The sequence below is a fragment of the Eptatretus burgeri genome, chromosome 9 (genome assembly GCF_056783735.1).
Source record: "Eptatretus burgeri isolate ZD-2024b chromosome 9, Ebu_testis_v1, whole genome shotgun sequence".
Classification (NCBI taxonomy): domain Eukaryota; kingdom Metazoa; phylum Chordata; class Myxini; order Myxiniformes; family Myxinidae; genus Eptatretus; species Eptatretus burgeri.
The window spans coordinates 52,146,777-52,173,492 of record NC_140969.1 but is presented as its reverse complement, the minus strand read 5'-3'; the positions used below and the strand labels follow the sequence as shown (position 1 = coordinate 52,173,492).

The 26,716-nt window shown below is 45.5% G+C and overlaps 1 protein-coding gene across 4 annotated transcripts in view; it reads left to right on the top strand.

Moving 5' to 3' along the window:
• Positions 1–26,716, top strand: part of PXDN (peroxidasin) — a 202,716-nt gene that overhangs the window by 53,395 nt on the left and 122,605 nt on the right. For all 4 annotated transcript variants that reach the window (XR_015061649.1, XM_085895156.1, XM_085895157.1 and 1 more), the window contains exon 3: positions 26,584–26,655. Coding sequence is in view for 3 of the 4 variants with exons in the window: in XM_085895156.1 (XP_085751282.1) it covers positions 26,584–26,655 (72 nt within the window). In the remaining variant the exon portion in view is untranslated. The remainder of the gene's footprint in view (positions 1–26,583; positions 26,656–26,716) is intronic.

Below are 26,716 nucleotides of genomic sequence, written 5' to 3'. Positions count from 1 at the left end.
GACCTCGCCATTATGTTTTATACTGTGGCATTACTGTTGCCGTGCATCAGGAGCAAACCCTCACATGATCACTGGTGCCTCGGTGGTGGAGCAGAAGGTTTTAGGTTCACCTTTTCCTTCACATCTCAAGCCATTGTAATGTGCCTTTAGCTGGTGCCTTAAAGATACGTTGATTGTCCCTGCTTCTCGTATAGTCCAGGAGCTAAGCCGAGCAAAAGAATGAGTTCACTCAGCTCTCGCTACAGATTTGGTTTTAATGAAAATTTTGTTGGAACAACGCTTCCAGAACATCGCCAGGTAGTTAGTGGAATAATAATGTAGAAGCAGTTTTTCTATGGTAGAAAAAAAGCACAGACTTGAACATGACAGCATATCTTACTTATGTCTCTAAAATGTAACAAGAAACATGTATTTGATATATTTAACCAGAGAAGAAAACTAAATATGAGATAGAAACTTGTTACATAATTTAATCTGCACAAAACAAACTCGTAGTCAAATTTTGACTTTCGTTAAGTAAGAATTAAGCTTGCCAACCCATCGCTTCGCTGATGGATTCAATCAAAAGACAGCATGGGTTTATTTCACAAACGTATTGAATGTCTTTTTATGAGTCTCAATGAGGATGAGGTGGCTTCTTCCATGTACACTATACATATATGCAAGCCTCCCCCGATAGGATATGGGGAGGTTTATACCTGTTGTAGGGTTTGTTTCTACAATTAGTGCTAACAATTTTTAATTTTACCACAACGTTTTTGAGACTGCTCGGAGGACTAAAGCACTATTCAGGTTTGTTTTTTTTTATTCCTCCATTTTTTCTGCGAACGCACGAAGTGTATTTTCGTGCAAGTGTATCACAAAGTGCAGGCGAGGAATTTTGGAATGAAAATTTGCATCAATAATGGGAATACAAAGTTCGTGGGGTTGCCATAATTTTTTTGACTTTGACCTAATTTTAAGTTCATGACCTAATTCTGGAAATTTTAACGTTTTTTTTTTGTTTTTTTTTAACCATAACTCGATTAATTTTTGTCCATTTGGAACTAAATTGCCCTCTCTAGACAGCCGAGAGTAAGATGCATTTACACTTATCTTACTCCATCATACTCCTTTGAGTTAAAGTCAAATGGTGGTCTGAAAAATAAAAACAGTTTTTTGGTCATCGCCCAATTTTGCCAATGCAGAATGTTAATGGCCTCTTGGCCTTCCAGAATGTTTTTGCATCATAATAGTGTACCTGCACTGAAGTTGTGCACCTAATATTTAATTTGTGTCCTTGACATGCTTTTTTCAGATTGTGAACTAGTTAACAAAAACACCTTTTTGACCAACAGCCCATCTTGAATAATTTTCCTCCGATTTTCATGATGTTGAGTTTTCTGGATATTTTGTAGATGGGGACACATTTTTCTATTTTTTTTACTCTATCCCTAACGGATGAAGGTCTCGGTCATAAGGAGTTCTGAAAAATCATATGGTGATCATTGGATTGTGGGTGCTGGGGGAGGCTTACCCTTGGATCGCAGATATCTAGTTTATAAGAAACTGTTTCAACCTAAGAGAATATAGTCATGGGGCAAGATAATATGCATCACCCTTAACTCCCCCCCCCAAAAAAAAATTACAATAATTTTCCGGTGAATGTACAGGGTGTTTCAATCATAGAGGTATTTATTTTACAATTTCATTTTAACAATTGCTCAAATTGAAAGCCACTAACATGCATACACATGTCACTTCTTATATACAGGCTCCCTTGAATGGTTCTCAACATTGACACATCGATCTTAGCACATTCGTTTTTTATTTAATTATTTACATCTTCATTAGTACATGGTCTCCTGATATAAACCGTGCACTAATTTCAGGTGTCCCAAAAGAAAAAGTCATGTGGCATTAAATCTGGACTACGTGGGGGCCATTCTATCGGTACATGACGTCCTATCCACCTCAAAGGCATCATCTCCAAAAAAAACAAAAAAAAAAATTAAAAATATTTCCTCTGATTCCAGATTTTTGAAACACCCTGTATACCACCTGGTGATGTCCCTGTGATTTCATCACCTTCTCCTCTTCCAACCCCTCTGATAAATTGGGATTCATCCGATGGATTGGATTCATGTGGGGTTGATATAGCGGGGCATGATTGCCAAATGGACTTTCTCCTGTATTAAAGTTTATTGTCTCTCCTTGTAATATGAAAGCAAATGTCTTAGCTTTTGCCAAATGACATGAAAAGTGACAGGCGTTTATGATTAAAACAACCCGACCTTGACATAATTGTACGCTTTAACAAATACTCTTTCATAAAGGATTTTGTGGAATTTTCTGGATTAAGAAATCATATGTAAGATTGCACGTGTCAATCAAAATCACACATCATATCATTACGTACACAGTTGTTACATAATTACGAATAGCGTTGATTGCTCATTCTTGAGTGTGGTCAAACTTGTCAGCACAGATATTACTGAGTATCTGATTGGTTCGATCCTCCACAATGAGGGCTCAATGTAAGCGGATTCCTGCACCGTTCTTTAACCATGCATGGCACGGGCTTCAGTGCATGCCAGTTCTTTAGCTTTACATGACAACAAGCAGTATTGCATGCCAATCCATTGCAATGGCCTGCTGTCAGTTCTATGAGTGACACTGGTGCTGCTTCTTTGATCATCAAATTCTAAACAGCATCTGGAAGATTCTGAACAGACTACAGAGCATGTCATAAATGCCAAAAACTATGTGTTGTGGTGGTAGTCCTTCATTCTGTTGGCATTTTGACAGAACATCCAGTGATTGATTTCATCAGTTGTTGTGCCCACTTCCTGGTTAACTGTGTATAACCTACAAACAAATGTTTGTGCTGGTTTAAGTGTAGCTTCGTCAATGAATTTTTCTGCCTGGCCTAGTTACCCCTTCCTGCACAGTGGTCCTGTGTCGAGTTTTCCTTGTTTCAGGACTCGGTGAAGGTTTTGCCAGTTTTCCTCTTCTTCTTTTTCTCAGTAGCCCTTCACGTTTCGTAGCTTTCAGCTTTGTTTAGGGCGAAGTTCAATTTTTAAAAAAGTCTGGTCTGGTACTGATCTGGTTAAGAATGTTTCAAATGGATTCATCATATAATAGTATTTTCCAGCTTTTACTTTTCCAAATACCAGATGTGTTGAATGATAGTCAACCTGTGATTGCATACAGTGCCGGCAGTGCTGTGCAAATATATTGGTGCAGCTTTTCCTATGTACTGTGGCAAGGGATATATATGTATGTACACCATAGCTGTCTTTGATACTTTGATACATGCACTAAGCCATGGAATCATGGAACACAGAAGAGCACAATACTGCGTCATTGGTACCGGGTGAACGGAGCATAATGCATCGATACCTTGGGGCTGCAGAAAAAGTCTGGTATCTGCTTCCTCATCATATGACTTGAAGTACTTGATGACTTCACTACATATTTCCAGTGGTGACACATACAGTGACAGGCCCATCACTGATTCCTTCACCAATGACCAATTGATCTCTTGGTTGCAATGTCAAAAAAATAGACAATGCTTATGTTCCCTTTCTTTCTGATAAACTATGCCAGTTAGGAATTCAAGGGTATCCTGCTACCACAAGTCCGCTGACTACCTGGGGGGTGTTTAGGGGATGTTTTCCTATTGTAATATATCCTAAAACATAATATATTGTGATGGTTGAACGAATTCATTTGTTTTGGTCTCCACAGCGAATAGCTCCTGGTCTATGAAGTGTCTTTGAGTCTGGGATCAGACAAATAATTCAAGAGTCCTTGCAGGATAGTTCACATTCATATAGTGTGCAGAAATAATGCGATTCCACATTCAAGATCATTCCACGTGTGGCAGACCATACTTGTAACTAACCTAACAGGTCGTGCAGCATTGACTGTTATGGGATTCAACCTGTGCCTTGGTACCTCATTAAGTTAGAGGGGGTTCGATTTTTATTTAACCATCTTAGAATGATTACAAATAAACGAATTGGCAGTATGTCATCCTGATGAGACCATAATAAGGACAAAATCTGGATCAGCGGCTCTCCTTTAATTTACTTATAATCATACATATCAGCGTTCAAAGACCTGAGTGCCGCTCCAAAAAAGAAACATCTTCATATCAGGAAGTTCTCGCTACGACGTATTCCTGTACTTGCGCTTTCCACCGTACTTTTTCCCATTATTGTTTTTTTTTTGGTGGGGGGGGGAGGGGGAGATTAGAACAATTCGCTTCAAAAACAAGCCACATTCTAATGAAGTCAGAGAAGCTTGATGATCAGCGAGGTATTTTCTTGATGACCAGTCGGAGTCTTCTCTTTTAAACCAGAGCCACGCTGATGCCTCTTCAGCAGCTGATGACGACTCCTTCAAAACTCCAGTTCTGTCTCTACTTGTCAGGCCGAGACTTTTTACAAGGGTCGAGGCTGACTGACCCCTTACTCCAATTTCCACATTGAAGAAGTCAGGAGCATGTTCTTCTTTGTGCGTCTTAGTTGTCAGCCACTCATATTTTTAACTTCTCTTTTAACTTCACCAGCTTCTGACATCCTCGACTCAAATGGTACTGTTAACTCAATAATTATGATGCGCCTGCTCAACTCTGATTAAAGGACAACATCTGGTCTTTGACATGTCTCAGCAAAAATCCCAGGAAATTTATTCATGCCAGGCAGATCAGCCCACATTTTCCACTCATTCATACCACAGAACACTGTACAACGAGGTTGATCATTGTGGATGCTTCTATTTTCTCTTGTTTTCTTTGAAAAAACTGCTTTAATGCAATTGCGGCAATTCACATTTTCCTTGACTGGCATCGATGCGTCATTGTGGGTACATTTTACTGTATCTATGGTTCTTGCAATACATTTGAGTATCCGATCATGCCTGTAAGTATAACGCCCTATTCCAAGGTGCAAACTTACTTGCAGACAGCGTATGCTCCAACGTTTCATAGCGCCCACAAAGTTTACATTGAGCATCTTCCTTTACTTTCCAACGACAGAGATTTGCCCCTGTGGATAGTTGATTGTAAATGGACTGACTGAGGAAATTAATTTGAAGAGGTGCCACAAGTCATTCCATGTTAGGGACCTTTGTAAACAGTCAACCCAGGTTGTCCACTGCCCTTGCTGACTCAGTTGGACAGTCTTATAGAGCCATGTATCATTTCCTTCTTTTTGAACTTCCTCAAGCATCAAGTTCATTTTTTAACGTTTGCTTGCTTTTGACCACCAAACACATGCCAACTCTATCAGTCCCAGCCCTTTCCAGTTAGTGTATATATATATATATATGTATATGTATATGTATATGTATATGTATATGTATATGTATATGTATATGTATATATATATATGTGTATATATATATATATATGTATATGTATATATATATGTGTATATATATATATATGTATATGTATATATATATGTATATATATATATATATATATATATATATATATATATATATATATATATATATATATGTATATATATATATATGTATATATATATATATGTGTATATATATATATATGTGTATATATATATATATATGTATATATATATATATGTGTATATATATATATGTATATATATATATATATGTATATATATATATGTGTATATATTGTTGTGGTTACCAGATTCGCAAACCACCATTCAGGTCCCTTAGGTGAGGTATCTCGGTAAGTGCATGTGTAGTTAGGCCCAAACCCGTTGTCTAGTGGGAATACATGTCATTTATACGTGCTGCGACTCTTCAGGATAGCCGTTTTTCTTTCACTATCTTTATTTTGGACCAATCGCCATCACCACAACCACAACATCAACCACCAACCACAACACCGCTTCACCACAACCGCCACGACCTTTACCGTCACAACTCGCCACCATCGCATCACCGTCATCTCGCGCCACTCATGGGCACCGATGCTGGACTCGTGTAGGGCGCACGTTGAACAGCGTGTACAAAATCACGGATTTTCTGCTTCAAAAACGGATCCAAAACGACACACGCCCACTTTTTGCCGTCCAATCGGTGAGCGAGGGGCGAATTGGCCCCGCCCCCAGGGCGATCGATATATGCAAATTTGTGGATCAAACAGCCTTCACGCCCACTTTCTGTCGGGCCAATGGGGAGCGAGTTGAAAGGTCAAAGGGAGGGGGTCAAAGGCGAAGTTACGGGGGGATAAAAGGACGGTGTTCGTCAGTAAAAGGCGTAGTAGTAAAAGTCGGAACGAGGAAGAAGGGAGTCGTAAAGGTCGGAACGAGGCGAAGGAGAGTCGGAACGGAGGGGACGAGCTGTGGAGAGGCGGCGAGTCGGACGAAGGGTGCTCGCGTCGTGCAAGGAGCTGCGCGCCCGAGGGAGGCCGGCAGCGCGACCTGGCCGAGGTGGAGACGCTCGTCGCACATAATAAAGATCCTCTATACCCCGAGCATCAGCAACCCCCCTCCTGTTTCCCCCCGCGCTGAGATAGTGCGACCAAGGGGGCCCCGTTCCCACCCCCGTGCCAGGCACTGCTCACGAGGCCCGCGGGTTGCGGGGCCATCGCCGCTCCGCGTCTCATCACCAGACGGGTAGGCCCGACCAGGTCTCGGCCCCAGGCCTACCTCATTCTTGAGGGTATTTCTTTTCCTTGGTTTTGGGTATGTGTTGTCGGCGCCGTCTGTGAAGTAGAAGTGTATAAGTGTTGCCGTGTGCTCGGTAGTCGGAATTAGCTCTGCACTGTGTTTTCACTTTTATGTTTGCTTTTTATGTAAATGGAATTGTGTTTTCTTTTTTGTGTGCATTTGGTGGAATTGTATTTGTGTGCTTCCCGTGTGCCGAGAATAAACGTGCTTTATTGTTGAACTGTTCTCCCGCTTCGCTTCGTCTTTTCCTCCATTGAATCCCCATCTTGCTTCACGTAAAGGGTTGGTAGTGGGCTGAATACGCCCGATAATTAATCGAACCGTCGAGGTCGACGATAACACCGCTCGGTTATTCTGATAGTACGGAACGGGTCGCTTAAGTGGCCCGTGTCCGAAGTCGACCTGCGGCGAGGTGCGATCGCCCGGTCTACCCTCCGCGTGGGTACTTAGGTAGTTCGAATTTGGCGAGCAACCCTATCCCACGCGGGGGCTGATTGGCTCGATCGCGGTGAGACCGAAAGGTCCACCCGTGACTGGTTCCCGGCGTTAGTCCGAGAGGGTCACGACTGGATTGTCCGTCCGGTGGGCGACGTGCCGCGATTCGAGTTACGTGGCCGTTCGCACGCCGGCGGGCGCGAAGACCGCAACACTGGTGTCAGGAGTGGGATACAAATTCATCGCCCTCCTCGCGGCACTGGTATCGGAGAACAGGAAAACGGGCTCTCCTGTCTCCAGCGAAATTCACGGGAATCGGTCCAGGGGTGAGAGAAGCGACCCCCGATTCCCTCCAAATTACGAGCGAGCAAATTAACCCTTCACGAGAAGCAAGATGGCGTCTCAAGGCGAGCGGGAGCCGGGGGTATTAGAAATGTATATGTGTAATAATGTAGAGTCCATGGTCCAGGATGGAATCCCCGTGCAGGAAATGTTGATTGTGCAGGAACACGGACTCGCCCAACTAAACCCAGAACCTGAAATGGGTGCGGCAGCGGCCGCAGTGTATGACACCTCCCCCCCCCTCTCCACCAAAACCCTTGCTGAAACGGCTCAGCTGAGTGCACCCGACGTGGCCCAGCTATGCGCCATGCTGGCGGCAATGACAAATGAAATAAAAAACGAAATGAAAGGCATGAACGAAAAGATGGATGCGAATACACAAAAAATGGATGAAAAGATGGATACAAATACAAATGAAGTGAAAACGACGATGGATGCGAATACACAGAACATGAAGGAAGAAATGAAAGAACTACGGGGTGAGACGCAGAACATGGGCCGAAGCCTGCAGGCGGGCATGAAGGCCGTGAGCAGGGAACTTAAAATGGCGACTCCACGTGTCGGAACAAACGAGCTGGAAGGGGGTGCAACGGCTGACGGGCCCGCGGTGGAGGCGGGTGAAAAAATAATTCGTGGAACGTGTTGGGCGAGGGTCGTGACGATGACCGAAAGGGAAAAATTAAATGGGGAGACCAAAACGTGTGAGACGAGACACGAGGTGACGACAACGGAAATAATAGTTGAGACAAGGGAGGTAAAGGGTGAAGAGTTGGCAGTGACGGTAGCCGGGAAGGGAACGATAGAGGGAAGACTACACGATGAAGACGGGGTAAGTGACGCGCACGCACACACGGAGGTAGTGGAGGACAATGGGGGTGAGCTCGCGGAGCGTGCAGGGACCCGGTGTGAGCACCTGGATGGCCTCCTCCAGGAACGAGGGGAGGGAGTATGCCCCCTTGAGGCGAGTCACGACCAGGTGAGTTCGGTCGTGTTTTGCGAGGTTGAGGGGACGAGTGCTGTGGACGGGTGCACGGAGAGCTTGGGGGGTGTAGAGGCCCCGGAGACCCTTGTGGGGACACAAATCCCCAGTGTGGTTGTCCCTGTGTGTGTGGTGCAAGGTGTGAGTGCGGCACCGTGTGTGGAAGCGACCCCGTGTGTGAGTGGTGTGGTGGCGATGGTGCCAGAGTGCGTGCTTCCCAGCACGCCGGGTGTGGATGGGGCACCGTGTGTGAGTGAGGCCGTGTGTGTGGATGAAACGGCCAGTATGAATGAGGCACCACGTGTGAGTGGTGTGGTGGCGATGTTGCCGGAGTACGTGCTTCCCAGCACACCGTGTGTGGATGAGGCACGGAGTGCGAGTGAGGCACCGCGGGTTAGTGCCCCCGCGTGTATGAGTGAGGCACGGTGTGTGGATGAGGTACCGCGGGTGAGTGCCCCCGCGTGTGTGGATGAGGCACGGAGTGCGAGTGAGGCACCGCGGGTGAGTGCCCCCGCACGCGTGAGTGAACGGCCGTGTGCAAGGTCGCTGTGTGCAAGGGAGACCGTGTGTGTGAGAGAGCGGTATGTGAGGGAGATGTCGGTTGGCATGCGGGAGCACGCAGCCGCGTCTCCCCGTGTGAATGTGATGGTGTGGACTGTGTGCGTCGTAACACGCAGGTGTGCGTGGGTGGAATGGAGACGACGACGGCGACAGAGGAGAGAAAGCCGAGTAGCGGCTGTGGTTGTTTCGAGGACCGTGCCGGGTTCACCCAGCAGTGAGCACGCGGTTCGTGCTGTGCAACGCACGAGACCGCCACGTGCTCGCTTGCGAGAGTGAAGTCCCGGTCCGGAAACGCACGCGGTGGATTTGCCGATCCCGCGGACGGACAAAGTTTAGGCAGGTAAATGGATTTGGACCGGACGGGTTCTCCACGCGATCGTGTGTGTTAAGCTCCAACGGGCAGAGCACATGTGTTCGCGTGGGGAACCCCTCGAGACGTGTGGCTTGTGTTTTTTTTATATGCGCACGGTGACGTCATGGCTGCACGTGGGGTTGGAATCCGGCAGGAGGGGTATCTCTGCCGGATGGTCCCGTCCAAGGAGGGACGAGGAACACGTGCAGCTGCATGACGTCACGGGCAGGTGCAAAGTGCGCGAGCTCTGAGTTGCCGCGCAGGTGCTGGGCATGAAAAAAAAAAAAAAAAAGGAACAAGCCTCACTTTCGGGTACACAGGATTCCTGGGCAAGGGGTGGAAGACCTCCTTACCCTGGGCACAGGATGGAAACTAGTTAGGGGGAAGGGTTAGCTTAGTTAGACCGACTCCATGGGGCAGGGGTAAGTCCTCATGGAGTCCGTGGAATGGATTAGTTAGAGGGATTGTAGCCAGATTTAGGTTGGGAAATAAAATGATTGATTTGGAGACAGCGACAGACAGTGAATGTGTAGAGTTGACGTAGTTTAGCTACGTAGTGTTAAAAGGAACGTGCTGTAGTTTAAGGGACGACGTGGGAGCACGAGTTAGTTAGGGGGTGCAGTTAGAAGGATGGCAGAGTTCAGCGGTGTGTGTGTTGAAGAGTTGGTGAGTTGTGAGGTGAGTACATGGTGAGTGAGTGAGGCCAGCGGGTCTGTGTGTGTGGAGTGAATGGGGAATGCATGGTGCGATGAGTGATTGGGGGGAGGAGTGACTCCCGCCCAAGGGACCCCGGGGTCAGTGTAGAGTGAGTTAGGGGGTTAGTCAAATTGAAAAATGGAGGTCGTTTTGCTGTTGGTGGGAAAGTAGGCTCGAAACCCATTTGGAGGGGTGCAGGAGCCCTGTTGACGGGCTTGGGAGCGTGGCTGCGAAAGGTGAGTATCGCTGAGTGGGTACCCCGGGCACCAGGCTAGTCGGCCGCGGTAGGCCAAGGGCCCATGGGGGGCCGGGATAGAGTAGTGGGCACGGGTGCGCCTGCTTGGTGCGGGGGCCCGGGGCGCCATTAGCCGCGTGGGCAGTGTTGTGGGCACGGGTGACCCTCGGAAAGGGGCCCGGGAGGCCGGCCTGCCACGTGTGCGGTTCAGGGGAGGTGCCATGGGGGGCACTCCCCGGTGTTAGGGAGCTGGTAGGCTCGGAGGCAGTGTAGTGCCCGTGGGTGCCATAGCGGGAGATTCGGCAGAGGGTCGTGCCTGCCAAAGGGAGCCACGTGTCCCAGCCAGGAGACCGTGTGAGGGCACGGAGAGAAAATTGGGGGGCGAGGCCCGAAATTGTGAGGACACCAACACAGGCGACGGGAATCTGGGTTGTTAGAACCAATAGTTTAAGCGAGAGGCGCTTGTTGAAAGCCCCGGGGTAGTTTAACAGTTAAATGGTTAGGATAGATTAGGAGATGTACCCCTCCGCACCATCCATCCCCTCGCTGTCGTTGTGGGCCGCTGGACCCACTTTGGGTAAGATCGCCGAACTCTGGGGAGGCCATTCTGGGGCTTCGTTGGGCCTCGACACAGGACGTTAGCTCTCCCTTATTCCCCTCCGGGAAGGGAACGTAGGGGTTGGGAGTAGGCTAGGTGACAGGATAGGTTAGCCGAACAAGGACGATAAAGGGGGTTAGGGGACGATTTATAGTGGGGGAGTAAAAATAAAAACAACAAAAAAATAAGTTGGGGCTAAATTGGGGTTTGACAAATTAAGGGAGTGGGTATGTACAGTGACAGGCAAAGGCGATAGGTTGGGAGGGAGACAGGTAGGTAGGTCCGAGCCCGCCCTCCAAGTGGCCAGCACCACCGCACTCCCTCCACCAACCTCCACTGAACGGCAAGAGCTGGCCAACTTCATCGGCAGCTGTTGTTTTGCTGCAAGGCCTGTGCCATCGGCTGGCCGTGTTTGCTTCAAGGCCTGTGCCGGCCAGTTCATCTGCTGGCTGTTTTTCTGCGAGGCCTGTGCCGGCCAGTTCATCTGCGGGCTGTGTTTGCCTGCAGCGGCCTTCTTCTGCGGGCTGTGTTTGCCTGCTCACCTTTGCCATGCCATGCCCACTGCCCCTGTTCACCAGCCCCGTTCAATTTTTGCTTTGCCCCCCCCCCCTGTTCATTTCCATGTGCGCCAGGATCAGAAAGCAACAGTTTGCAAGCTGCGAGAACTGCCCTGTTGGCAGCTACAACACGGGCCTGCAGTGGCGGCCCGTGCACCGTGTTTGTGTTCATGCATCCATTCGTTGTGCTCATTGCGTGTGCCACTTGAGCTGGCACGGAGACTGCGTTGTGCAGCCCATGCACCGTTGTGGTTCACTGCGTTCAGTTCAAAAGGGAGGCCTTGGACTGCGTGTGAGCAGCCAGCCACGTTCCCTGTCACCTGCATTGTTTGAGTCAGAGACTGCATGTGGGCAGCCTGGCTCCCTGCTAACTGCTTTTCTTTTGCAGAGTCCAATGATCCTGGGCCATGGTTTAGTGTAAAATTTGTAAGTTAAGGTTAAGATGTACTGTAAATATGAGTGCGCCCCCGGCATGTATGTCTTAGCGCCGGCAATTTTATTTAAGTCGTCCGTGTGAGTGAGTTTGTTTAGATAGTTACGCAGCCCTCAGGTTATTTATTTTGGGGACACGAATACCATGAATGTCGCACTCAGGGATCCGTAGGTAAAATGTACTAGGGGAAAACTACACATGATGGCACACGAAAATTTGACGACTCGGGACGAGTCTGTAAAAAGGGAAGGGGGTAGTGTTGTGGTTACCAGATTCGCAAACCACCATTCAGGTCCCTTAGGTGAGGTATCTCGGTAAGTGCATGTGTAGTTAGGCCCAAACCCGTTGTCTAGTGGGAATACATGTCATTTATACGTGCTGCGACTCTTCAGGATAGCCGTTTTTCTTTCACTATCTTTATTTTGGACCAATCGCCATCACCACAACCACAACATCAACCACCAACCACAACACCGCTTCACCACAACCGCCACGACCTTTACCGTCACAACTCGCCACCATCGCATCACCGTCATCTCGCGCCACTCATGGGCACCGATGCTGGACTCGTGTAGGGCGCACGTTGAACAGCGTGTACAAAATCACGGATTTTCTGCTTCAAAAACGGATCCAAAACGACACACGCCCACTTTTTGCCGTCCAATCGGTGAGCGAGGGGCGACTGGCCCGCCTCCAGGGCGATCGATATATGCAAATTTGTGGATCAAAAAGCCTTCACGCCCACTTTTTGTCGGGCCAATGGGGAGCGAGTTGAAAGGTCAAAGGGAGGGGGTCAAAGGCGAAGTTACGGGGGGATAAAAGGACGGTGTTCGTCAGTAAAAGAGTAGTAAAAAGTCGGAACGAGGAAGAAGGGAGTCGTAAAGGTCGGAACGAGGCGAAGGAGAGTCGGAACGGAGGGGACGAGCTGTGGAGAGGCGGCGAGTCGGACGAAGGGTGCTCGCGTCGTGCAAGGAGCTGCGCGCCCGAGGGAGGCCGGCAGCGCGACCTGGCCGAGGTGGAGACGCTCGTCGCACATAATAAAGATCCTCTATACCCCGAGCATCAGCAACCCCCCCCCTCCTGTTTCCCCCCGCGCTGAGATAGTGCGACCAAGGGGGCCCCGTTCCCACCCCCTGCCAGGCACTGTTCACGAGGCCCGCGGGTTGCGGGGCCATCGCCGCTCCGCGTCTCATCACCAGACGGGTAGGCCCGACCAGGTCTCGGCCCCAGGCCTACCTCATTCTTGAGGGTATTTCTTTTCCTTGGTTTTGGGTATGTGTTGTCGGCGCCGTCTGTGAAGTAGAAGTGTATAAGTGTTGCCGTGTGCTCGGTAGTCGGAATTAGCTCTGCACTGTGTTTTCACTTTTATGTTTGCTTTTTATGTAAATGGAATTGTGTTTTCTTTTTTGTGTGCATTTGGTGGAATTGTATTTGTGTGCTTCCCGTGTGCCGAGAATAAACGTGCTTTATTGTTGAACTGTTCTCCCGCTTCGCTTCGTCTTTTCCTCCATTGAATCCCCATCTTGCTTCACGTAAAGGGTTGGTAGTGGGCTGAATACGCCCGATAATTAATCGAACCGTCGAGGTCGACGATAACACCGCTCGGTTATTCTGATAGTACGGAACGGGTCGCTTAAGTGGCCCGTGTCCGAAGTCGACCTGCGGCGAGGTGCGATCGCCCGGTCTACCCTCCGCGTGGGTACTTAGGTAGTTCGAATTTGGCGAGCAACCCTATCCCACGCGGGGGCTGATTGGCTCGATCGCGGTGAGACCGAAAGGTCCACCCGTGACTGGTTCCCGGCGTTAGTCCGAGAGGGTCACGACTGGATTGTCCGTCCGGTGGGCGACGTGCCGCGATTCGAGTTACGTGGCCGTTCGCACGCCGGCGGGCGCGAAGACCGCAACAATATGTATGTGTATATATATATATATGTATATATATGTATGTATATATATATATATATATATATATGTATATATATATGTATATATGTATATATATATATATATATATATATATGTATATATATATATATATATATATATATATATATATATATATATATATATGTATATATGTATATATATATATATATATATATATATATATATATATATATATATGAGCCTGGTGTTGGCGCAGTGGTTAGGGCAGCGGCTTGGGATCCAAGAGGTCCTGAGTTCAAGCCCCATTGAGCCACTGAATTAATACACCAGGGGGTTGACTCAGCCTGTCATCCTTCCGAGGTCGGCGAAATGAGTACCAGTATACTGGGCCGGTGTATACCCCGGTTAAAATAGGTGTACCATATCCCTGTGTCGTAAGAGGTGACCAGGGTTGCGTCAGGAAGGGCATCCGGCGTAAAACATGTGCCAAATCACTATGCGGATCATAATGGATGATCCGCTGTGGCGACCCCTAACGGGAGCAGCCGAAAGAAGAAGAAGAAGATATATATATATATATATATATACACACATATTAGAAAGCTCATTCTCACCACTGACTCACTGACTGATATTAAAATTAAAGATCGGTACCTTCCGGGTGAGAGAGAAAGCTGAAATTTTGTGTGCCGATGGAAATCAAAACCGATACACTGGGAAAAATCACAGAACTGTCGGAAAGCATCTGCAACTGAAAATATTAATAAACGAAAAAAAAAAAACCGAAAATACATATATGAAAAATCAAATACATGTAAGCGACCCAAAGCAATGGGGAAGCATGGTTCGTTATTGGTTACAGTGTGTAAGCATACCCTGCTGGTATACATAATGTGTGTGTGTGTGTGTGTGTGTGTCTCCTCCATAACTCCAAAACCATGAAACCTCGTGGCCTGAAACTTTGCATGCATGCAAAGGGAAATTTAAGGGAGTGCAGGAATTAAAATTGGGTGTTTGGGTTAATTTAAACACCCATTTTAAAGATAATTAATGGCATTATTTAATTCATATTTTATCAAGGCTTATCCTTAGTCACCTCACTGTCCCTCGCTGGGTTCTTAATTCGCCTTTTTTTTGGCCTGCTCAACAACGCTTTGACTCGGAACAGGCCGCAATGGTTTCTTAATTACAAAGGTTTTTTTCTCACTTTAATCGCTCATATCATTGAATGCCTGATCATCATACCTGCGAATCACTGTGAACATTGCAATGCTTAAAAACTCCTGGAGACATCAGCGTTCATGGCTTTATTTCATTTCCGCACATGCTGTCACCTCTAGAATCTTAAACCTTTTAAATTGACTTCAGCAGTAGTTCTGATTGCTAAAAGAAGTTTTCAATCTCCAGGTGCATGGTGTTTATATGACCAAGCGGCAATCACTCATCACTTGCCAAGCCAGCCATTCGTTATCAAACATTTTGTTGGAGTGCTTGCTTGAATGCTAAAGCCACTTGGTGAGCACTCTCCAATATTCACACAGTCACTGAATATATTGATCAACTTGAACAAAGTTCAGAACCCATTCACCTGTGTTTCACCATGCTCTGCCTTGGGAGGCGGTTCACTCGCTGAAAATGTGCAATTTTATTTTACACCATGTTTCCCCTTTTTGTACAATCTTCTTTCATTATTGAACCGGTCACTTCAGAATCGATGGATACATATAAAAAAATTAAAAGTTTCATTGTTTTAAAAAGTTTCTTCAACCGCCTCATTGGAGTGCTCGCTTGAGTGGTTCAGCCACTCAGTCGAGCACTCTTCAAGCTTCAATGGCAACACTGTGGCTTGATTTTCCATATGGATGTCTCTGGAGTTCGGAAGGCAAAATAAATTAGATGATTACAATGAGTGAAAAAATGTTTTCAGTTGTTACAAAGCAACGAATTGCTACATCACAGCAGCAATAAATTGCCACATCTCCCTTTCTGTCCCACCCATCTTCCTCCCTCTCTGTCTCCCATCTCCCTCTCTCTTTGTCTGTCTTTCTCGTCCATCTCCCTCTCTCTGTCTGTCTGTCCCACCCATCTCCCTCCCTCTCTGTCTGTCTGTCTCACCCATCTCCCTCTCTGTCTGTCCCACTCATCTCCCTCTCTCTCTGTCCCACTCATCTCCCTCTCTCTCTGTCCCACTCATCTCCCTCTCTCTCTGTCCCACTCATCTCCCTCTCTCTCTGTCCCACTCATCTCCCTCTCTCTCTGTCCCACTCATCTCCCTCTCTCTCTGTCCCACTCATCTCCCTCTCTCTCTGTCCCACCCATCTCCATCTACAAGGGGTGGGGGTCATGCACAAGCGCCATCTTGTTATGTTTGCCAATCGGCTATGTATTATCAACATCATATAGTAATCGACTTTTATTTGACACCCGATCATTCATGGTATTCATTCTTGTTATTTTTTTTTATATTGTTTGGTAATCGGCTGCCCAAGTATCAACATCATTTGGTAATCAGGTAACTTATGGTATTCAGCTTGTTTTCATTTGCGGATGCTTTCCGATGGTTCCGTAATTTTTCATGGTGTATCGGCTTCAATGTCCATCAGCATACAAAATTACCATGCTTCCCCATTGTCTCGGGTCACTCACCTGCATTTTTTTCATTTATTTATATTTTAATTTATGGATGTCCCACGATTCTGTGAATTTTGCCATTGTACCGACTTCGATGTCCATCGGCATGCAAAATTTCAGCTTTCTACGTCACCCGGAAGGTACTGATCTTCAATATCAGTCAGTGAGTGGGTCATCGCAATATCAGTCGGAAGGTACCGACCTACCGACCGGAAGGTCAGTCAGTCAGTGAGTGGGTCAGTCAGTGGCTAGAAAGAGCTTTATATATTACTTGTGGAGTGTGCTTGCACACTGTGTAAGCATGCAAACTGTGTTTCCCCATTGTCTCAGGTCGCTCACCTGCATTTTATTTTTATTTTTTTTTCATTTATTTATATGTTCATTTATGGATACTTTCCAATGGTTCCGTGATTTTTTTTCCTGGTGAATCTGCTTCGATGTCTGTCCGCATGCAAAATTTCAGATTTCTACATCACCCGGAAGGTACCGATCTTTCATATCAGTGAGTGAGTCAGTCAGTGGTGAGAAAGAGCTTTATATTTTAGACCAGCAGGGTACCCGTCACTGACGGGTTCGTCGATATCCCACCTCAAATGAGCAAAGTCTCACCTTAAATGAATGTGTATTGGCAGAAACGGGAATTCAGTGTGAAGATATCGCAGTAGGTGGAGCTGGTAACCTTGGCAACCTCGTTCCATTCCACCAGCAGAGATTTCCAATCCATGCTTGTTGTACCTCCAAAGTACTGCTTGGGAGTGAGGGTGATATTATGAAAGCTTGGTTTGGAAACAAATTTAGGCATGTTTTGGGCCTACTGCCTTATGTAAGATCACCAAAGTTATTTCCATACCAACCGACCACCGACAAGCACCTATCCCTCTCCACATCACTGCTTCAGTCCCGAAGCTGCCCCCTCTCTATACTTTAAAGGGTCTAATGCTTTGTTTTCGGTAATTTCCATTTGGTATCACTCACAGCATTTCATTTTGGTTTCCCATTCGATGATCCATCGATCAGTAGTTTCAATTTCACTTTTCAACATCAGTTTTACTTTGGGATATCAATTTTGATGCATTATTGCAACTTGTAATACGACTCGAATGGTGCATGAAAAACGTTATCAAAAACAATTTTTGGGGGAATCTTTCCATTTTCTAAAGGGTGTAGAAGGGTCTAAAGTGGCTTAAGGGTCTTAAAAGGTCACAAACAAAAAAAACATTTCGGTTTTATACATGGTGAGTCAGAAATTGTCATTTTTGAAATTTGTGTGAAGGAAATAAACGAGCTCAAATGAGCTAAGATCCTCGTCCTCTTAATGATGACGTCATAAAAACGAATATGACGTCATTGTGATGTATCAGGTTTGCGATAAATTATCTGTGCTAATTGCTGGCTTGATTCCCGCAAACAAAATTCAAACAGCTTGCCTCGTTTCGGAGATAATGGTATAGGCGATTTCCATTAGTGGCGATATTATGACGTCAACTTTTTTTCTCGGAAGAATTTCCAAAATCGGAAATGGTTACTGCCTGTGCGTGGGCTTTCTGCATGTACATGGCAAGTTTCACGAAGATCCGATGAAAACTCTGGGTTGTGAAACAAAAAATAGGAATGACGTAATAAAAATTGATATGACGTCATAGTGATGCATCATAGGTGCGGTAATTCATCTCTGCTAATGCCCTGTTCGATTCTCGCAAACATAATTCAAAAAGCTTGCCTAGTTTCAGAGAAATTTTTAGGCGATTCCCATTAGCTGAGATATTTTGAGGTCATAACTTTTTTTTCTCGGAGGAATTTTCAAAATCGGAGATGGTTACTGTCTGCGCAGGGTGTTTTTACATATATACGCCAAGTTTCAGGAAGTTTCGATGAAAACTGTAGGCTGTGAAACAAAAAAGTCCACAAGAAGAAGATGAAGAACACTGTGAGTAAGACTTAGATCCTCCACGAGGATCTAAAAATTGTATTTCAAATAAATTCATTCATGATATTGAAGTGCATTAACATGCATTTTTATTATTTTTATTTTTTTACTGATTTATATTTATTTTTCACAGGCAAAACACTTGATTGACCATGTGGAACTGATCGGGTGAAGAACGTGCTTTCACTATCAAAGCTATTTACAAGAATAATGATAGTGCAACTGCTGCATAACGTCAATTCAAACTCCATTTCAATGTTCAACGTCACAGAAATGTGCCATCTGTTCGTGCTATCAAGTGATGGGTTCAGAAGTTTGAAAGGACCGGTTCAACATTAATAGAGAAACAACTGGAAGCACCCAAATCAGTAAGAACGGCACAGAAACATTGAGCGTGTAAGGGAGTCAGTTGTAAGAAATCCGCATTGCTCCTGCCAAAAGCATGCATCAGCCTGAATAATTTCTCAAACAGCTCGGTCATATCTAAAGGACAAAGTGTATGTTAACCGTCCATAAACTCTTCATGAACTTGAGTAAAACATCAGACACTAAATCAATGATATTGACGTGGCTATGTTGCAGAACGTCATGAATAATTGGCTTCCAGGATTGGAGGAATGTGTCAGACGAAATGGTGCGCATCTCCTAGATGTTCTTTTCCACAAATAAATGGCATGTTATGGACTTCAATTTCTTGTCAGAATTTGTTTTGAAATACACTTTTTATTTCCTTTACGCGAGTGTTAAAAAATAACCATATGGCTCACCCTGTATACAGAGATGGACAACGTATTTTACTGCTGCAGCCTCTTCTTCCTCTTCCCAGAGAGGTTGGACCATCTTTTTTTTTTTTCTTTTCTTTCATTGACTAGTTTACAGTGAGATCTCTCAGCAAAGCCAGAGCTAATAGAGAAATGCTCAATTAGAACCTCATTCAAGGTTAAGGGAAAGCTCACCCAGAAACATCCAAAAAGTCCTTTTACAGCTCGTTGTAATAAGTAATGAAAAAGGTCGTTACATAACAGCTCTGGAAACACCTCCCAAACACCCTGTACCCTTGTAAGTGTACCCTGTAAGTGTAAAACTCAGATGTTTGGACATACACCCACCCCCACCAAACTCCAACTGCGACTCGTTAGGTACATAAATTTGTGAATGGCCCCTCAGATAAGACATCGTTAAGAGGTCGGAGATGTCGATAATATTGTAGGAAATGAAATATATCACACATGTGATTGAATATTTCTGTGATAGTGACCAGAAACCATTTGAAAATCAAAAACAATTAATGGTTGCCAAGGTTACCAGCTCCACTCACTACAATATGTCGTCACTGAATTTTTACACTGAAAATCCCGTTTCTAACAATACACCCTCCAAAAGATTTCTCATTTGAAGTGAGACATCTACGATGAAATTAATTAAACGTATACCATCAATTTACGATCAGAAATCAAATCATGATGTTAACTTGGTTCTTTTAAACGATACGATGCATGTATATTTGAGATATATATATATATATATATATATATATATATATATATATATATATATATATATATATATATATATATGTATATATATATATATATATGTATATATATATATATATGTATATATATATATATGTATATATATATATATGTATATATATATATATGTATATATATATATATGTATATATATATATATATATATATATATATATATGTATATATATATTTGGTGAAGTTCGCTAAGATGGCAAACTTTTTTCTACAAACTCGTTTCACCCTTGAGAGTTAGGTCTTGAGATGAGCAGTAAAATTACCTTTATATCGACGTGTAGATTGTACCGTATTTGTACTATGTTCGGTTTTTGAATGATCAGTGCATTTGAGAGGTCACATGACTCCTCCTTCGCTAATTTTACTGATTATAATGTCTTACTTGAGTTATTTTTTTACATTTGATATCAGATTTGACGATCGGAGGTCACCCCATCACCAATCATAAGGATATACGGGTTGAAATCCGAAAGAAAATAGGCTTTTTATGAAGCATTGTAAATATGGATCTATCTTTGCTGAGGTGGCAGCAGGTGAGAGCTCATGTGTTTATAATTTATGAATCGTGAGAAAATGACTTTAAAACCCCTATTTAGGTGCATTGTGGTAAATAATGTGATTATTTAAAGTTTTGTGGTGATTAACAACATTTTGCAATTATATATTTATATTTATTTATATATATATATATATATATATATATATATATATATATATATATATATATATATATATATATCCTACTATATAAATGGCAGTCCTTCTGTCTGTCTGTCTGTCTCTGTCTGTCTGTCTGTCTGTTTGTTTGTTTGTAACCAATAAGCTCCTAGACCAGTGAACCGATCTTGATGAAACTTTACACACACATAGACATAACATTCAGCTCCAGGATGCGTTAAGTGGCTTTCCATAAAAATGAAAAAATATATATATATATATATATTAAACAAAAGGCTTTCCAAGAGTGCGCCGGCGTATTAATCGTAACAAAAGGCTTCATGGTTAAAAACGCTAGTGTTTTTGAAATACAAAATGTTCATATTCATTGACTTTTTAAACATACACATTCTCCTCCTGTTATTTGAATTCTCGAACTGCACGCGCACGGCAACAGCTAACTGCTGATAGATAGATCTGCTCATGAAAGAGCCAGGCAAGCGGAATCAGCTGGGGAGAGACAGAGACAGAGACAGAGACAGAGACAGAGACAGAGTCGCCTAACTGCAAATAGAGCGTCACACCGATGGGCGAGAGAAGCACAAAACTCACGGTCCAGCTTTCTAGGTCCGGGTTTTGGCAGGACATCAAGGACAGTTGCCACTGCTGCAAGGAACATTGAGTGGCTCAAGGCCGCCTTCAACTATGACCTCTCTGAGGATTACGGCAGCATAAAGCCTTCCTTCTATAAATGTGAGGAATAAAAGAAGCCTTGCTAATTTTCTCCATACAACTAATACCTCAGTCTAACTAGCATGAGGAGAATTGGGCAAATTTCCCGGGTATTACCAGGTACTTCAGCTCGTGTGTATATATGTATGTATGTATGTATATACATATATATATATATATATATATATATATATATATATATATATATATATATATTTATGTATGTGTGTATGTATGTTAAGGCAAAAACATGTATATATATGTATATATATATATATATATATATATATATATATATATATATATATATATATATATATATATATATATTGTTATGGATTTCAGAATCCTGTTTGATGAATGCATCCACACATCCAGGTCCTTGGACAGTTATTTCCTTAAATGCATGTTCAGATTAGCCCCATCCCCATGTCTAATGGGATCTTAAATGTGATGCGTTGAGAGGGGTAAAGGATAGCTCCCTCTCTTATGGGAAGCTTTTTTTCTTTACGACAGACATGTTTACACACATTTCTTTCGCGAGCTCTGAAGCCCGCCCTCATTCTTCCTCAGCAACATTCTTTCGCGAGCTCTGACGCCCGCCTTTTTTGAGAGTGCATGGGTCGTGGCCCCCAGGAGGAACCTCGTACTACTGTGGTAGTTATGTGGCGTACTTTTGGCCAAACGAGCTGGCAAAGGGAAGTGCTGCTACTTACCAGAGCCGTGGGCCATTGTCTGATTAGGTCGGCAGTAGGAAGTCGCCATCCTAGTGGCTGTGCCACATCATGTGAGGGTAAATAGGAGGTGGAAGGGGTGAGAGGTGAGCATTTGAGCATTGAACGAGTGGCACTCTGTCTCTTTTCGCTGGGGATGCTCTGTGGTGCCAGAGCTCTGCTTTTTTTTCCTGGGGATTCCTGTTGCTTCTTTTGCTTGGGACACTCTTTAAGGTGGTCATTCTGGGTTAGAGAGGTGGCCATTCTGGTTCTAGGAGGTTGCCATCCTGGGTTAGCCAATGGGAAACACTTACTCGAATGCAGAGTGCATAATTGTGGGATTTTTAATTTCAAAACTTGTCCGAACTTGCCACAAACAATTTCATTAATCGTACACTTATGGCTAGATCTTGCAAGTCAAGAGAAACCAAATAATTAATTACAAGTGAAAATTTAAACATAGTTTACTTATTGACTTGTAGGAAATGTGAGATGCAATATGTTGGTGAAACAATTCACTCAAAGGACGGAGGAGCTCCTTGTGAGCCAACGGCCATCCATATCTAGTGCCCAACTGTGTCTGCGGACATCCTCCTGCAGTTGGGTCACTTCTTATTAGGAGGTTGGTGGCAGGATTTGCACTCCGGCCACCGTAAAACCCTTCATTCCGCAAAACACAAAAAAATCTGAAAACCCACTCCATGGGAGTACCTCCTGTGCAGCTTCCCTTCGCAGGGCAGCTCACCGGATGACGGGATTGGGGCAAAGCCTTCGGGACCCCCAATCTTTGATAGGAGGGAAACCACGGGGTAACATCCCTGGGTCAGATTGCGGGAGAGTGTGTCGGAGTGGTGCTGAGGTGTCGTCCACCAGACGGTGGTCTCCTTGGGTTAACCTGAGGCGGTCCCTTCGGGTGGGTGCCTGGAATGTCCTATCCCTAAGAGAGGATGATCACCTGTCTCTGTTATCATCTGAGCTCAAGCGTTTGGACATCGGGATTGCAGCTCTCTCTGAGGTTCGGAGACCGGATTGCGGCGAGATAATGGTGGGTGGTTACACCTACTATTGGTCTGGTCGCTCTGATGGTTACCATACCCAAGGAGTTGCTGTAGCTGTGTCCAATAAGCTGACCCCAATGATAATTGAGGTAACACCGGTCAACGAGCGTATTATGAGATTAAGGATTCGTCACTCCTTAGGTGTCATTTCCCTGGTCTCTGTTTATGCTCCGACTGAGGCGAGTGATCTCACCGTGAAGGATGCATTCTACGCCACACTCGAGTCTGTGGTTGATCAGTGCCGCAGACGAGATACACTTCTAGTCTTGGGGGATTTCAATGCATCGACTGGAACTGATAGGGACGGTTATGAGGTGTGTGTTGGTACCCATGGGTCAGGAACTATGAATCAGAATAGCACTAAGTTCCTTGACTTTGCAAGAAGTCATGGACTTCGGGTGGCTGGTTCATGGTTTCAGCGCCCACAAGCTCATCGCTGGACTTGGTATTCCAACGCTGGCAGTGTGGCAAAGGAGATTGACCATGTCCTCATTGACGGTCGTTGGAGGATGATCCAGAACTGCAGGGTCTACCGGAGTGCTCAGTTCCTCAATACTGACCACAGGCTTGTTGTGGCAACTCTAAAGCTGCACCTTAAATCCTGGAGAATGGTACCATCCCAGCCGAGGCTGGATGTTGCCAAGCTCAGGGATGAGAGAGTAGCTGAGGAGTTTGCGAACAGGCTGAGTGGACACTTGGGGGGTCTGGGTGCTTTGGGGGTCCTGAAGAGTTGTGGAGCGCCTTCAAGACCACCGTCCTTGATGTTGCCGGTGGATGCCTTGGAGCTCACCGCAGGGCAAAGAAGAATTTTGTCTCTCAAGGGACACTGGATACCATTGACCAGAGTCGCAGGGCCAGGCTGAATGGCAGAGCTGAGCTGTTCAGGGAGCTGAGGCGTAAAACTGTACGTGCACTGAGGGTGGACAAGGAGACCTATGTGCGAGGAATCTGTGAGGGGGTAGAGCATCACCTGTGGACAGGTGATTCTCGTCCCGCTTACAGGGGAATTCGCGCATTACGTTCATCCAAGCCCATCCCTCGGAGCACTACAGTTCGAGCAGAGAGTGGTAGGCTCTTGACAGAGGAGTCTGAAGTGAAGGCCCTCTGGGCCGGTTACTTTGAGCGGTTGTACCAGGCTGATCCCCCAACTGTCGAGTTGGACGTCAAGGGTGTTACAATCCCTGTTGCTGACCCTCGAATCAACTGTGGTCCACCTACGCTTGTGGAAACACGGGCTGCGGTGAACCAGTTGAAACGGGGCAAAGCTCCAGGGATCTGTGGCATCCATGCCGAACTTCTCAAGGCTGGTGGAAATGCTGCACTCGTGTCGTTGCATGCAGTTTTGTGCTCTGCCTGGAACACAGGCATCATCCCAACTGACTGGAAGAGGGGCCTTGTTGTCCCTCTCTGGAAAGGGAAGGGTGATCGCCAAGACTGCAACAACTACCGAGGGGTGACGCTGCTCTCAGTGCCGGGCAAGGTCTTTGCTCGGATAATTCTCGATAGGGTTCGCCACCATCTGCTTGAGCACCAGCGTCCAGAGCAGTCAGGCTTTACACCAAAGAGGTCAACGATTGACCGTATCCTTGCACTTCGTGTCCTCACCGAACGCAGATGAGAGTTTCGGCAGGGGCTGCTTGCAGCCTATGTTGATCTCTGTAAGGCGTTCGATTCAGTGAATCGGGATGTCCTCTGGAGGATTCTTGGTCTTCGTGGGGTGCCACCAAAACTGATCAATCTGATGTCTGAACTCTACTCTGGTACTGAGAGTGCTGTGAAGTGTGGTGGTACCATCTCTGACTTATTTCCAGTTGTTACTGGAGTTCGTCAGGGGTGTGTACTGGCCCCCACACTTTTCAGCACTTGTATGGACTGGATTCTAGGGAGGATGTCGGAGAGATCAAGTTGCGGTGCGTCATTTGGGAATGTCAAGATCTCGGACCTTGACTTTGCAGATGATGCAGTCATCTTTGCGGAGACTTTAGACATCCTCTTGGGGGCCCTCGAGGTGCTGAATGAGGAGTCGGAGCCGTTGGGATTACGGGTTTCTTGGGTCAAAACTAAGATCCAGGCTTTCGATGACATCTTGGATGCTGCTGTCCTGTCTGTGTCTGTTTGTGATGAGGATGTTAAGGTCGTGGAGAGATTCACTTACCTTGGCAGTGATATTCATGTCTCTGCTGGCTGCGAGTCAGAGGTCAATAGACGTCTGGGTCGGGCCTGGGGAGTCATGGATTCACTGGATCATGGGGTGTGGCGCTGCCGGTACCTGTGCGGGAGGACGAAAGTCCGAGTCTTCAGGTCCTTGGTACTTCCAGTCTTGCTCTATGGGTGCGAGACTTGGACTCTGACCAAGAATCTGAGACGGAGACTTAATTCCTTTGGTACCAGGTCTCTTCGGAGAATCCTTGGCTATCGCTGGTCGGATTTTGTGTCCAACGAGTCGTTGCTGAGAGACTCGGATGAGATTTGTTACCTGCATAGTCCGTGAGCGTCAGTTGCGGCTGTATGGACATGTGGCTCGTTTTCCTGACTCTGATCCTGCTCACCAGATTCTCTCAGCGAGGGAGTCTCATGAGTGGAGGAGGCCAGTGGGTCGACCACGTGCCTCATGGTTGCAACAGGTTGACCATCATCTCAAGGAGATGGGGATGGGCCTGGCATCTGCCTGGGGGATGGCCAGACGGAGGCCCCTGGAGTACCGGCGGAAAGTGGACGCAGCGACGTGCTGTTCTGGCACATGCTCCCATACCTGACCTGATGTAATGTAAGAATGAATGCACACAGGAGTGGCACGAGAAACCCAGATAAAACTTTTGGTTGTCCACTACTCAAACATCACTTTACTTATGGGTAATGTGAAAATGCAAGTTTCAATGTTCAGGATGTAGAAAAGATTCGCGATAATCCTAGAGGAGAACCGTCGCACTTGGAGTCCCCGAATTTTGGGAGTCGGTACTTCAGAATCTCGGCAACGTTTTAAGATAACGCGCGTTGGTCTTGAAGTCCATTTTGAGGCCACAAAAGGCTGTGATAAAGTGTATATTGAGATATGGGGTCAGGCAGTGCTGTCACCGGCCAGCAGGCAAAAGGTGACCACCATGAGGCTTACAACTCCCATGGCTTTTCAATGTCCAACACGTCCTGAAACCCTACCTTCTTATAAAAATAATCTTGTAAATAATTTCAAGTAGCTGGGTACTTTTTTTCCAGGCAGCACTGGCTACCCTTGCTGGTATAAAAATATGTATATATTTAAATATATATCTTAACCTCACAGCACCATGAGAGCCTGGTGTTGACTTAACAGTTGAGGTGGCTGGCTTAAGATATTAGGGTCTTTTGTTTGAGCCCTTTTTGGGCCGTTAAATAACACCAGGTGGGTTGACTCATCCTGTCATCCTTGTAAGGTTGGCATCAATGAATACCAGCTTACTGGAAGGGGGTGGAGGGCAATGCACCAGCAGCACAGCCGCTGTTCCCAGCAATGATGCGACCAGCAGCTACAGGCTGCATACGAAATAATAATACAGCATCACGAGGCAATCGTTAAAAATCAACACAAACACATATTTCCTTTGCAGACTCATGAACAACAATCAACTGAAGGAGATTTCAATCGGAGCTTTTGAAGGTCTCGAAAACTTGAAATACCTGTGAGTACATTGTGTCTGCTATTTGTTATCCCTTAATAGCACTATCACTTCACTGCAGCCA